This window comes from Salmo trutta, chromosome 37 (assembly GCF_901001165.1).
Source record: "Salmo trutta chromosome 37, fSalTru1.1, whole genome shotgun sequence".
Classification (NCBI taxonomy): Eukaryota; Metazoa; Chordata; class Actinopteri; order Salmoniformes; family Salmonidae; genus Salmo; species Salmo trutta.
This window is the reverse complement of record NC_042993.1, coordinates 22,381,368-22,396,075: the sequence shown is the minus strand read 5'-3', so window position 1 is coordinate 22,396,075 and position 14,708 is coordinate 22,381,368. Positions and strand designations below refer to the sequence as shown.

At 41.6% G+C, this 14,708-nt stretch overlaps 1 protein-coding gene across 1 annotated transcript; it reads right to left on the bottom strand.

Annotated features, from left to right (window-relative positions):
- Positions 1 to 7,379: 7,379 nt before the first annotated feature.
- LOC115176827 (RNA-binding protein MEX3A) lies at positions 7,380 to 12,985 on the bottom strand. The gene is made up of 2 exons (XM_029737154.1): positions 12,201 to 12,985; positions 7,380 to 8,513 (listed from the first exon to the last, which is right to left on the bottom strand). The coding sequence occupies exons 1-2, from the start codon at positions 12,619 to 12,621 to the stop codon at positions 7,384 to 7,386; spliced, it is 1,551 nt and encodes a 516-aa protein (XP_029593014.1). The 5' UTR covers positions 12,622 to 12,985; the 3' UTR covers positions 7,380 to 7,383.
- Between the last annotated feature and the right edge of the window lie 1,723 nt (positions 12,986 to 14,708).

Below are 14,708 nucleotides of genomic sequence, written 5' to 3'. Positions count from 1 at the left end.
CCATATGTGAAGGAATGACAACCAAGCTTTCCTCCCCTTTTATAGAACTGTGATGAGAAAATGAAAAGGACAAAATACTGACGGTGTCACATGGGGACTGAAACGGCCTCTCTTTGCTTCACCTGAAACACTTGTCCTTTTTTTCTGTTTCTGAAGGGGCGCCAACTATGAAAATCTACAAGGAACAACCAGCCACAGACCCCTTGTGTTAAAACCAAACACATAGCATCTGTGGTGTTTATCCAGTCTAGGTGACCATACAAGATACATGCAAACTAGTACGGATATGGATGTGTGTGTGGCTGGTTACCATAGATCTACTACACAGTGTGCCTATGTGCTAAACTATTGATCACTCAGCTCAGTTCTCACCCTGTCATGTTTTCACGAAGAAACTTGAGCCCAATTTTAAGGTATTCATTCATTAAGGCTTTGATGATGTCCTCTCTTGCCTTACCAATCACAAAGGGTCCCAAGTAGTAGATATATGAATGTGTGTGTGTATCTGTATACGTTACATGTGCCCCTGTGGGACACCTGAATCACTCGTTCTCAGCATTGCAATCACAACTGAAGCTGTGTTAGCATAAAAAGTTAGAGATTAATAAAAGGAAGTTAAGACTTCAGAGGAAATGTGTAATGGGGCCAGTCAGTATGGGGTTGGTCAAAGGGGAAAAGGTAAGCAAGCAGCATAGAGAAAGAGTGCTGATGCAAGAAATAAATGTGTAATTGAGGCACGGAATTGATGCTCAGTGACTAAAATACCTCCAAATCCTAAAAATATTATATTATTTTCTGTCATAATTCCACTGTGAATGCACTGGTGTTCTTTGAAATAGTGCATATCGGAAGTTAAAATATAAGCTATGGGGAACCCACATCAACTCTTATTTCATTTACAATGAAATACAGTGGAGGTGAATCCATAACTTTCATAAATAAAACATTTTTTATTTTTTTTACCGTTAGCAGAAACCAACTTTCCTGTGTTTAGAAATATATTAACTTCTTGTATTTTTAACTAAAAAACAAATTTCTTGAGATTACTCATATGTTTTCTTAATTTTAAGATTTTCATAAATAACATCCAGAAACTGACTTATTCCTCGTCTTTCTATGAAATAATAACACATGTTAGCAAAATAGATTTAAGAAACTGTAATAATAGGGTTTTTTTTAAGTCGCTTTCTATAAATGTATGTGGAAGAACTCAAATATAGACTGCGGTAAAACCTTCTTACAAATTCTTTCCATCTCACTTTAAAATGTATAAACCAATAGGTAAAAGGAGTGCACTGGTCATTTCTTTTACATTCAAATGCATTACTTGCTCATCTTGTGATTATGATAGGTTGGAATAATTGCTTAAGTGCATCAATTTAAAGGATTTCCTATCGCTCCTTGAAAGGGGTGCTATTATTGTTATACATAATGCATAAAGAGTTGTACATTTGTTAAAGAGAAGAAAACTGTTCAGAGTTTCTATGGTTACTTTAATATATTGTAAAGAACACTAACAATTGAAAAAAATAGTTAATGAAATAGACATCCCCCTAAGAGTTATCTCACCGGCATCTTTGTTTCTCCACTAAAGGAAGTGGAGTACTTCATATACTGGGTGAGTGGGTGCATATATCAAGCTATACCTCATCTTATAAGACAGTCATTATTTTAATTTCTATATCAATTACACCTCAAGGTAAATATATGGAATTAAATATATGTCCATATTAATTTCTTTAAAGCTTTTTATACACCTTGTGGTTGTGTTGATGAAATAATGTAATGCCATGGGATCTTAATTTTACTGTTACTCTTATGTACTGTACTAAACTTCAACTATCATACTTTGACATGGTGAATAAAGTTAACTAGAAACAATATTAAATTAAAACCACAGTATTTTTTTAACTCTAACAGAGGTACTGCAGGGTATTTGTGTAATCTTAACAACTTTCTTATGCATTATTCAACTATTGTTCAGTCTGGGGTCTTTGAGACGAATCTAGCCCTTCAGCTGCAATTCAACATGAATTTTAACAGAATTGTAAACAAATACAAATCTCTCCCCCTTCTTTTTCTAATTTAGTATGTGTTCCTGCCCCATTCTGAAGAAACATCAACTTTCCAAGACTACCCTTTTCACATTAACAGCTGTGATGATGAAACAAAACTTATTGGCATAATTATTAATAAATCTAAGTTGGCAATAATACCAATATAAATACAACGTAAGAGGGTGATGCATTAGGATTGGTGTCTTTGGGCAGTGATTGGGTAGTTGACCACTGAAGCTACTGTAGCATAAAAAAAGACCAAACTGAAACAGGATGTCTTTATTGAGACAAGCTCCATTTCACAGATATTGACTGAAGCTTGTATGCTGTGTGACTTTTGACAAAACTATCACTAGTGGGTTATTAAAAACGAAAGCTGATTATTATTGTATTGACCACAGCCACCTTCATCAATAAATCCAAACTATGATAAGGGCGAAATGTGTTAACATTCGTAGAATTGTAAGCTTATGATCAGCAATATAATTCTTATAGATGTCCTCGAACCTCTCCCAAGGTTTTGTTCTTTGGCTACCTTTTGACCTTTTATTTTAAATCAGCTAAAAGCTGGATAATGACAACTACTTATAACAGACAGCATAAAGAAATAATTAAATTGTGCCATCAAATCAGTTACAAAACATGTTTTGGAAACAATCTAAAAACTGAAATATATTCTCACGATATGCTTATGGTAACTATAAATGTTTCTCCCTAAACATGAATAAATACAGAGTAATACATGTTAAATAAATGCTACTTTGTCAAGTGATGAAAATGTTTGGCTCAATGCATTGGGCATCAGAATATGTTCATATGGAAGAGGTCTTCGACAGATCCTATGGAAATTATCCAGCCTTCTGTCTTACCATTGCGTCTACTTTAGTGTGATTTAAGTTGTCACTTAAACACCAATCTATCACCATAGGAGTTTATGAGTTCCCGCTTTCGACAGACAGGAAATGCCTCAATTGTTCATGTTATGTTCCTGAAAAGCATTGCATGTTTACACTGAAAAGCTTACTTTTACAATGCAATTGCTTTCTTCCAAATAATAGGTATTGTGTTCTCAAAATTCCACAGATACTAAGAGGAGGAAATCTTGAGGTTGCACTGGTGTTGGCACACCCTGTATTTGAGGTATGCTTGCAGTCTTATTAATATTCAATGTGAAAAAGACGGGATTAAGCAGTCAAAAATTACTAAAAGCAAGACGTAGGAAAGCAACAAAAACATGCTCTTGTGCCTGAAACCGATACTAATTAATTACATTTCTCATCCTACATTGGCATAAATCCATATGCATTTTTAGAAGATAGACAAAAATGGAATAATATTCAAATGAATCAAGGTTGTGTTATGGATGGCGCTGAATTCTTTGAACTTACTAAACTGGCTCTTTTGTTTACTGTTGCAGTATTGACATTATTGCTTTTCATCCTAATGTACATAAAACCTGATTCATCCAAAAGGATCTAGGAATATTTTAGAACACATGTCTTTACATATTTGAGAGAATGTATCGGTATATGTCAGTGGAAACATCAATACAGCCCTGTATTCATCATTACAGTATGTGGTATTGTATTATTGTTATCTATATATTTGACTTGATGAAATGCTTAAGTTTATTAGATCCATACATATAAGTAGCCTATCAATATACGTCTTTGTGTTTAAGGATGAGGGGACATTATATATATATATATATATATATAAATCAAAGTGATCTTCAAAATCCATAAACAAACAAATTCAAAAGGATACCTTGTAAAAATAATCAATTTCCCACTTATATAGCAGGCATTTGACTGGACGTAAATTACTGATATATATATATATATATATACACAGATGCGCAGAATCCTTTCTCATAAAGCACAATGCAAATTTCTCCCACAGCCTCTAAAACAGTGAGCCTCTCTAAAAAGCCCTCTACATTAAACCAGTGCAAACTCAACCAAGTCATCAGTACTGACTGAATGGATGAGAGGTCTCCCATAATACCACTACTACAAGGAATAACAATAAGTATATTATAAAAACATGATAGGGAAACCTTATGTGCATGTCTTTCAAAATCTATGAAGAAATATTCACCATCAGCGGTCAGTTTGGTATTAATTATAGGTGTTTTCTCATAAGGTGCTTTACTCTATATTTTAATGTAAAGTCTTTATGAGCCTAATTTCCCAATTCCATTTAATCCCAACCAACCAGGTTGATTCACATTCTTTTCTGACTAATAGTTACGTGAAAGTTTTTTTTAAGGGGCAATACTATTGAAGGCCTACTGTATGTCACTAAACGTTCATGCCAAAGTGAAAGCAATATTAATATTTGAATACAAAATATTAAGGCTTAAAACAAAATAAAAAAGAATAGAAAATACTATATTCATTTAACAGCGTTATACTGCCTTGAAATTGTCATTGAAAGTTCAGACCAAACCACTGTGCAGTTCTCCCCATTCATAAATAGTCAATTAATTTCTATATATGTAATAGAATTTAGATACTCTGAAAGTACAATTTCTTCACAGTCCACGGACAACAGGAGTGGTCTGCTGACAATACAATGGGGGAAAGGGGGGCTCTGTTGCTGCCTAGACTAGGGACAACAGTCTATTGTAACTATTCATCATATTTTGATGGGCAGAAGTTGAGCAAAAGTGTTCTCCTGAAAAAACGCAATAGAGCGATCTTATGCAGTGTTAGTGGGAGACCAGCTGAATCACCAGCATGTCCTTGTTCACCTGCCACCACCAGCAAACATGAGGCAGCAGCCTTCTAACTACCCCTTCACTGAAGACACACAAATGACCCCTCTCACAAAGACTAGATCTGCAGGTTCTCTTTTCTTTGGGAGCAGCCTTCTCTCTCTCCACCTCCAAAAGCCTCCCTCTTATCCTCCAACGGCTCTAATCCACCCTCCCTCCCTCTGAAATCCCCAGGCTGGGGCTAAGGCAGAGGCAAAGGGTGTGTAATTTGATTCAGCATGAGCGGTGGCTAAATGGGGCGTTTCCTCCGCTTTCCTGTCAATTACAATCGTCTGATTTCATTCTGAAGGCCCAGTGCTAGCCTGCCATTGGCTAAGCCTGTGTGTTTGTGGTGAGTGGGCAGCTGCAGGATGTCCCATACAGACGGGAGATAAGGGGGGGGGGGGGGGGCTCTCTATGGAAACTTCGATCTGCACTCGCTCTCTGTCACAAAGGCCTCCATCCAATTTGGGATGGGGTGATGAACTCCAAGTGATCAGACACCTTGTACTCTTAAATGATATATGTCTGCATGTTTTCATACCCTTATCTTATTGAGAACACATGGAGACATCTAGTTCATTGGGAAATTTCAAAGAATTGGATCTGTGTGTCAGAATGTTACACCTGGTAATTACTGTATCTACTGACACTGTAGATATCCTTTCTTTCTCCAAAGTCCCCTCACTCTCATTTCAGAGCTGGCAGCCTGTTCAGTTGGTCTCTTTCTTTCAAATGCTGCTTTTTTCCTGAGTGTTGGGACAAAGGAGGCCCCTCTCCCTAGTAGGGATTGCTCAGAGCAGCAGAGAAGGAAAGAGGGAGGGGGATACGGAAGGAGGGGTCCCATTCGCCCAGCTGCACCCAGACTGGACCTTCTGTGCCTGTGACAGAGGGATGGGGCGGTCAGCACCAGGGTCCCCCGCACGGTCCGCACCTGGACCGGACAATTTGCCTAATTATCAATGAGTCTCTCCGGGCCGTGTCCGAGCACTCCAGGCCCACGCCACCACTGGGCATAGACAATACGCCCCACACAGGGAGGCAATGCATTGTGGGTCGGCTGCAGTCATTACTACCCTCAATAGCCAACTATCGAACAGTAAGCGGGGGGGTGCACTCCCAAAGAAAATAGAAAAAGAGGGGGCTAAAAAAGACCTCCAAGTTGAGGTCAGATCCACAGTGCGCTATTAAACACCTGCTCCTGCACAGCTCTGATAATTATAGGCCTCTGAGCTAAAATACAAAGCTGCTGGACGGGGGTGACGAGGGAGCTCTGTGGATGGTGGTACTGTATTCTAGGAGCTTTTCGCCCATTTAGGCACACTCTATTACCAATTCAGAGAACAGCTCAATGTTTTCCTCAGCTTCTGTCCACTCTAATGGCTGACGCTCTAACTGCGCAAACCTCAGAGAGATGCCTGTCAAAAGCGACTCTCGTTTTTGTCCTACATCGTTCAGACAACAGCTAAATTACCACATAAGACAATAAAGTGGGTATTAGTTGGCTTTGAAACTAGTCCGCCGGGGAGACGGATCTCCCAAATTAGCCAACTGGAAGAATTCCAAGGCTTTTGGCCTCACAAATGAAATCAGTGCTTTAACACCGGCGAAAGAAACATGCTTTTCAAGTGCCACGAGGAACAGGCATCGCTGAAACTTTTCACCAAACTGCAGTGATATTCAAGGTGTAACAGAAGTCAACATTTCAGCAATACAAATGTGTAGCATTCATTCACCTCTTTGTGAAAAATGAAATCTATAAAACATATCTGCATAAAGAAAGGCGTTTGTCTGCTATTCTGTCCTATATTGTTACCATTCTTACAGGTGTTTAGGGAGGACTACCAGGTATAACCACGAGCTTGTAAAGGGATACAAATGTCAGAAAGGTGACAATGATGGAATAGTTTGTCCTTCGATTGGAACAAATGTAGACTTTCAATGACAATATCACAGTTTGTTCCATTTTTTTTTTGCCACATTGTGGGATTTACCTTTTCATCAGCTATGTAATTTTTCTGGATGATTGACAATCATTAATCTGACTATCCAAAACTAAGACGATTGTAAGGTGCAATGAAAGATTAAATATTTTTCCTTCTGTTTGATTTTGACCTCCCATATCATTCAGGTACAGATAAGATATCAACCAGGGAGTTAAACTGAACCTCAATGATCACCTCCTTCCTTTCCTCCATATAAAACCACTTCATGGTAAAATAAATCTGAATCGTAAAATGTTCACGTTCCTATCTACTCCGCCCACACTGTGATTCGTGAATGAAAAACAGCAGCAGTAAAAAAAACAGAAAAAATGCTAGGTACTATACTTTTCTTATAAACAAAACTTTTATAAAATATATATGTATATATATATATATAAAAGAAAAAATTCAAAATATTTCTTATACTTTTTAGTAAAGCAAGCAGTGCCTTCTAAAATATCTGCTTGTTTGTTTAAAATGTTCTGAGAAAAGAAAAGTATAATAATAATCATAATAATAATAGTAAATAATTGTCAAACAAACACTGTGATAAAACGAATGATAAAAACTGACGTGGTGTTTTTTAGGAGAATATTCGGATAGCCTGAGAGACCAGGGTGTGGCACACCGGGCACTCTGGATGGTTGAGCTCACAGATGCGGATGGCACACTCCATGCAGAAGAGGTTGTGGCCGCAGGGCACCAGGGCGGCCGTCACTTTGCTCTCGAAGCAGGTCATGCAGTCCCGGAGGATGGCCGGTGGCGAGTCCGGTACAGGGAGGCGTCCAGGGAACCCCACGCCCGAGGTTGGCTCGCTGTGGGCACGGCGGGCCTGGGCATGAGGCGAGCCAGACAGAATAGTGATGCTGGTGCCCGAGGAGTTGCCGTTGTTCCCGCCACAAGGGTCAGAAAGGCCTGGAGAGAGTCTGGTCAGGGGCAGGGGCAGGCCTCCAAAGCTCTTGGAGCGCTGCTGGGCATAGAAGGCCACCTGTTTTGGGTAGTCTGGGTCTCCCCAACTCTGGGTGCCCTCTGAGCCAAAGTAGGAGCAGGGCTTCTCTCCAGGGCTGTTGAAGTTGCCCTTGCTGAAGATTACCCCACCTCCTTCCCCTCCTCCAACCATGGCATCTGAGAAGTTCTGGCGGAAGCTACTGGTCAATGGCTTGCGCTGGCCCCCCTGCAGACCCCACACCTGCTGCAGGCGGCTCTCCAGACCCCCAGAGCCTACTGGGCTGCCGCCTTCTGGCCCCAGGCAGTCATTCTCGTTGTTGTGGTCGTGCAGACCTCCCGTTCGGAATGCGATGTGCGCCTCGATCTCCTCACGGGCCCTCTCGGCGTTGCTGGGTGATCCCGTGATCTCGAAGACGGGGTCACGGTCTCGGCTAGGGGTGACAATGTAGGTGCAGGTTTGCTGTTGGATGCGTTTGATGGTGGAACCCTTGGGCCCCACCACCAGCCCCACCACGCGGTAGGGCACCCTCACCTGGATGGTGGTCTGGCCCGGCAGGGGCGCAGGCGGGGAACCGCTGAAGGACACGCCAAGCTTGTTGCGGGACGCTCGGAGCATGGAGAAGTGCTCGGCGGCAGAGATGATCTCGCGCCGGGCCAGGGCCACATCCTCCTTTCGGCCCGTGATGAGAAACACAGGCTCCTCACCCCTCACAGGGGTCTTGATGTAGGTGTTGGTCTTGGCCCGCAAGGCTTTGATCTTGCAACCTGCAGAAACAAAAAGGCAAAGTTTGAAAATGGCCAAGGTCACAATGAATTCAATTTTCTGTTACACTCATCAAATATAAGGAATTTGAAATAGCTAAGATTGTTACTACTACATGGTAATACAAAGCTATTTTTTATGTTTTCCTCTTCTATGGAAACAAAGACAGAATTGATAGTTGACCTTTGACATACCTTTTAAAAAGATGGCAAATTTTGGTCTAAAATGCTCGCAACTTCAGAGTTTTTAGACAGTCCAGCAATGGTCACCAGTCTTTATCCCCTTTACAACATTTTACAGTATTATACTTTTTTTTCAATTTCTGCCAAGATTATCATTACTAAGTCATATGTTTTCACATGACATCAAGTCTCAATCTGCTGTAAAATCTTAAATAATTGAAGAGACTGTAGACATCAAAGTATTTTTAGAATACCCCTTTATTGAATTTCCTATGTACAAACATTGATAAACAGATGAGTTATTGTACCTGTTTCCAAAGGACATCAGAACTATTCTGTGCTATGGCTACAATTATGGATGCATTCAACAGTGTTGTCATAAACAACCAGCCCCTCTCCTTGAACTGACAAGTCTGGTACCTCCGGCCCACACATACATCATTTTGGGGTCCTTTATTGCAGTGCATTTGCTCTGTTTTTGATCAGTGTGTAAAAGCTGACTATATTAAGTGCTTTTAGCGAGACCCTAGATGTGAGAGAGTACAGGCTAATGCTATTTCATGTCAAATCACCTTAGTCTCTAATACTGAGACGTTGTAATAATAAAAAGAGGGGAATAAATAAATGAGTAATTGTAGAGTAGGGTTGTTAAGAGCACTTGAGGTCAAGAGGGATATGGTAAACACAGCCGTACTCTGTATATTACACCCAACAGGAAACGGTGTGCAACGCCCCACTACGGCAGCCTGTGGTGACATATATATGCAGGTGTGCAGCTACCGTTCTCATTCTGAAATGCACGTTTATTTTCCACCTCTAAGAATCCCTGAGTGTCTCCCCTTAGCAGGTTCTTTAAGAGGCGTATGTATGTCCGTGGTCTGGTACCAATAACTATCAATTTATTCAATGGTCAGGCCTCAGCTCGTCTTTCTGAGTAGCACTACAAATCACAGCACACCATTACATCAGTAGCCTAAATACACTTTACTTTACTTACTTTATTAAATGTCGTTTTTTTCAGGGACAGTACACATTAATCAACATTACTGTAAAAGTGCCCGTTTTAGCCAACCTGCTTGTTTTCAACTGCAGTCCCTGGGCAGGGACTTTAGCAGTGTGGATCAAATGTCATGATCACCTCTAACCGAGGGAAATGTGCTTCCCTAATGCTACTAAATAGCCCCACTTACTAGAGCACACACTTCAGAAGCCTGGATGGCACTGACCGAGTGACTCAGTGAGGCCTGAGGGCTGAAGAGTTCAAACTACAATTATTATTTATTTATTGAGGACGATGGCGGTGATGATATTAGCTGGGGTTCAAGCATGATGGTGTTAGAAGGAACACTCAAGCTTTATAATATGTATGATAGTTATAACTCATGTAATAACCACAATGTTATTATATTAAACCATGTGTTAACTTAGGATAGATGTACGTTTTTGTGATCCTATGTAGCAGGAAGGAGAATGGATATTTAAGGTGAGACCAATAGGCGACGTAAAAACTTTAAACTATGAACAGAGGAGACAAAGAAAAGTACTCCACTGGAACCTTTATAATTTCCTTCAGGAAAATGACAAAGATCATTCTAGATCATTCCACAACTGTGTGCCATGTCTTTCATTTGGAGAGCATGCTTTCCAGTACTGTGTTCATTGTTAGTGGCGCATGCACATCAAACCCACCCTTGACCTAAAGTTGTAATAATATAGCCCTAGACGACACAAAATCATCCTCCAGAATCAATTCAAATGACTTTGACAAAGGACAAAACGATAATATTTGCCTCTCCAGGACGGGACATTAACTTGCCAGATTCACCAGGCAGTAATCGACCCTGGGAAGGAGGGCGTTAAATGTGAACTAACTAACGAGGCCCTGAATCAAAAGGAGCTCATCCCAAATCCCCCAAATCAGCACTTCTCAGTCAACACAAAGCCCTCTGCTGCACTTGTGCTCACTGGATCCACCCTCTGGTTGTCTTCAGTTACCCCATTAAAATGCGAAGCTTACACTGCAGAGTAACGAACAGGAGACGCACAGGAAGATGAGGGCACTTAACGGCACAACAAAAACCAGATCCCCACATCTGTGGAAAAAATGGAGTTGAAGCAAATGGTCTCTGTTGCCTTGGACCCACTTGACATTGTGGGGACCTGTTTATTTGTGTAACACCAAAAACATGAATTAGGATTCACTGGCTGAATTGGTTTCCCTTACTTACACCCCCACCCCCCCTCCCATTAGGTAAGGGAGCCCTTGGTTTGGGTGTCTGGGTGTGACTCCCTTTCAATGCCCAGTGCCTCTGACCCACCCATTTATCCTTGCTTGTCTAACCAAGCCCTCTGTATCTTCTGGACTCATCATAACAGAGCCAGTCAACAATAGGTGCAGTCAAACAAAAACACCCACGTCGCACAAAGCAATAAATAAAAATCAACAACCTTGAGTTGCTGGTTCTGAGAGTTGGACAGGTTACAAGCAATCTGGAGAATCAATATATTACAGTCTGATAAATAGCCATTTTGAGTTGATCACAATAACAATATGGGCAATAGGTTTTAAAAAGGCCACATATTTTGTTATTATTTGTTCTTATCTTATATCAGAAAATAGAAGAACCACAGAACATTCAACTCGACACGTTGGTCCAACTTCTGGCTGAGTCACGCTTCGATTCCTATGATCATCCCGAGTGTCTACTGGTAACACTGCCTAATAAGGTACACCTCCCCTCACACCCTCTCACTTTCACACCTTTGTTTGACAGCTGCTGTCATTCAAGTTCATGTCGAGGTCTTCGACAATTACTCAATACACAGATATATCCATCTTAAATCTGGGAATTCACTTTTAAACTGCCCAAGAAAAGAGAAAATAGAGAAACACTCTTGCCATTGTCTAATTGTGTCACTGGAGCAGTCAGCAACAAAAACAACGAACATAATTAGAATTTACGAACATGAAAACCACCGCTTGAAAACGTCAATCGTTACTCAAATACAAGTTATATTCACAATAAAGAGAAGAAATCATTTGGGCGAACGAGATTCCTCCGTTACCAGTAGCACGTTGTTGTTTTTTTTTAACAGTCTCGCGCGTTCAGACGACAAAGGAAGCAAGTGCGATCCCTGCCTGAAGTGTGCGTCTGTGAGCTGACAGTGATGGCTGGATGTAGAATAATGCGCCCATGAGGTAACGGTTACAGTCCTGCTTTGTGTCTCCCCACATTTGAAATTCACTAGACGAACAATAGAACCGAGCCTAGTTGCAACAATGTTGCAGTTTCTGCCACTGTATGTTAACTTGAAACAGATTTGTTACCATGGTCAAAGAGTGGTAGAATACAACAAAAAATAACACCACTCCCTTTTCTATATCAATAACACCAGCTAACGTAACAGTTAGAGCATTATCAAAACACCCTACAAACTACAGGGAGACACATTTAGCTCAGAACTGCAACATAACTTTCAATAGGAACATTTGGTTGGAATCTTTACCTTGTCTCCCCACTATTTCGGCCACATGTTCTGAGCTGGGCACGGGGACGCATTCTGTTATGTTGCAGCCTCGTCCTTTCGTCTCACTTGAACCCTCGTACAGGACACATAACTTGTTCTTCCCTTGCAAAAGCCCTGTGTCACCACCACCTCCGCCAATATTATTGGTATGGTTGTGATGGTTATTGTTATTGTTACTCCGATCCTGTACTCCCGTTCCAGGAGCCCCGCCACCGTCCTCGCCTTCACCAAGCCCCAGTAGAGACAGCTGGCCCAGCGCGACCCTCAGGGCACGGGAGTCGTCTTCTTCCTCGTCGGGTGGCACCAGGAGACCTTCGCTTCCGAACCCGGAGCCGGCTAGATCCCCGCCGTAGCCCCCATTTTTCTCCATGATCCCTGCTAGAACCAGCAGGCTAGGCATGGCTAACAAAAGAGTGTGAGACAAAGACAGGGGAAAGAGACTGGAGAAACAGCACCCGTGCCGCCTCCCCGCCCCCTCCTCCTTCCAATTCTCCCTCTGCGCTAGTCCCTCCCATAGACCGGCCCCTCTCTCTGTCTGCTATAGGCCTACTTGCGATACAGTATTCTCCCAGCTCTAGGCAAACGGGACACAACGCCGTCTGCACGGAGAGGGGCTAGGCGATGTATCACTCCACCCCGTCTGGTACACAGTCCCCTCCTTGCTGAGACTAAACGAGCCGCCCTCCCGTTATACCATTCCGTCTCAGGTTCCCAAGCCTGTGGCATCTCAGAAACCAACCCCCGCGTTTTTCCCCGCGTATAGAAAAAACTACAAAAACATCCCCTCCACCTTTTCTTTGTCCATATCAGCCATGCGTTAGATCCAAGCCACGCTACTCATTCCCCATCCCTGCAATGCAAGACCGCAACGGTCTTTGTACTGTATGCTACTTACACAAGGATGCATGGACTATAGCCTAATAATTCCCCCTAAATAAAATGTCAAAAGTGGATCCATGTAGGATTGTTTCCCGATTCAAGTGACTATTTGGGCACCAGAGTGTACTGTTTTGGTATATTTCCAATGTTGTATTATCTATGGTGGGACGCACAGCAGTAGCCTACGGAGGGATAGATGGACTTTGGATGGAGTTTATTTGTGGAATCTTAACGACTTCGTTCACTGTATGGGGAGGATTTGCGTTATTCCTACTATCGAGAATGAAAGAGTTAAGTGACATTTCGGGGGTCCGCCCACCCCACTCGTCGTGGGTTGCGGCAGGTCACCGCGTTGTTGTCTCGGGCGCCGTTGCGCATGGGGGCTGTAACGTAGGAGTAGGGGGTGAGGAGGAGAAGAGAAAGGGAGTTGTCAAACAGGCGTTGCAGCCCCTGTGCAGCAGGGATCTTAAAAAAGGTCCTTACATATTTCCCGTAAGCAGAGCTCTTGCTTGCAGCATTGCTTGCCTGGTGCGAACAAAGAACCGCGTTTGCCTCGCGAAATCTACATACCAAAATGTCCTCTAGAGAAGCCACGCCTGGCGGCATGGTTGTGTAACAACACAAAGACACATGTGCTTAGTAGTAATAATAATAATACAAATAATAGTACAATTAATTAATTTAATATATCTCCAGTGTTTTAATTTAAACGGTCGCCAACGTCTCATTTCACAAGTGAGCAATACAAACTCTCAATAGTGAATTGGAGCGGAACAGTATCCTATCTCTAATGTAGCCTATAGTGCCTGTCGCGGGCGCAGTGTGGGTGCTCATGGCAGGGCTGTGGCAAACTGTGGGGGCATCACTGTGCTTGCTCTCTTACCAACGATGATACGGTTCATTTGATCGGTAATTGACTGTTTCCATTACTTCTGACTGTGCATCTCGCATAAGCAATTATGTTGTCTTGCTGTTTCTGGTGTCCTTCAAACTAACTGTGAAAATCATGACGTTGGTCACCAAAGCCACCCTCAAATTGGTGATATGTTCAGCACTGACAAAACTATAGTTAGCCTAACCGATTATGAATATCATCAGATGATTTGATGCTCTCTTTGTATTATCAAAGGGGATATGGTTTGGCTGGACTGGTTTAACCAGATTATCTGAGGGCTTGTACCCCACTGAGTGAGTTCAATTAATCACTTGTTACCATATACTGTATGTGGCCTTGTCATGCATCACACTACTGATAACAACAACAACTCCTTCATTTCGGATGTGATCAGACAGTCTGCCACTCATTTCATGGGCACAAATCCCTATACAATAACTATACCTAATAATGTGGTAATACAGCAGTAATACATGTTCATAATCAATGTTTAGCCTAATACATTGATTAAAACACTAATTTATAACCATGATGATGTTTACTCCATAATTGTTTTTACAACCATTACAATCGGAGTATGTTTGAAACTGAGGAACAATTACTAAATGAATAATTAATTAATTAATTATTTAGTTATATGCCATTTATTTAACAGGGACAGTTCGCATGTATCAGTAAACATTCCAGTGTTCACATCAATGTACTGTAAATGT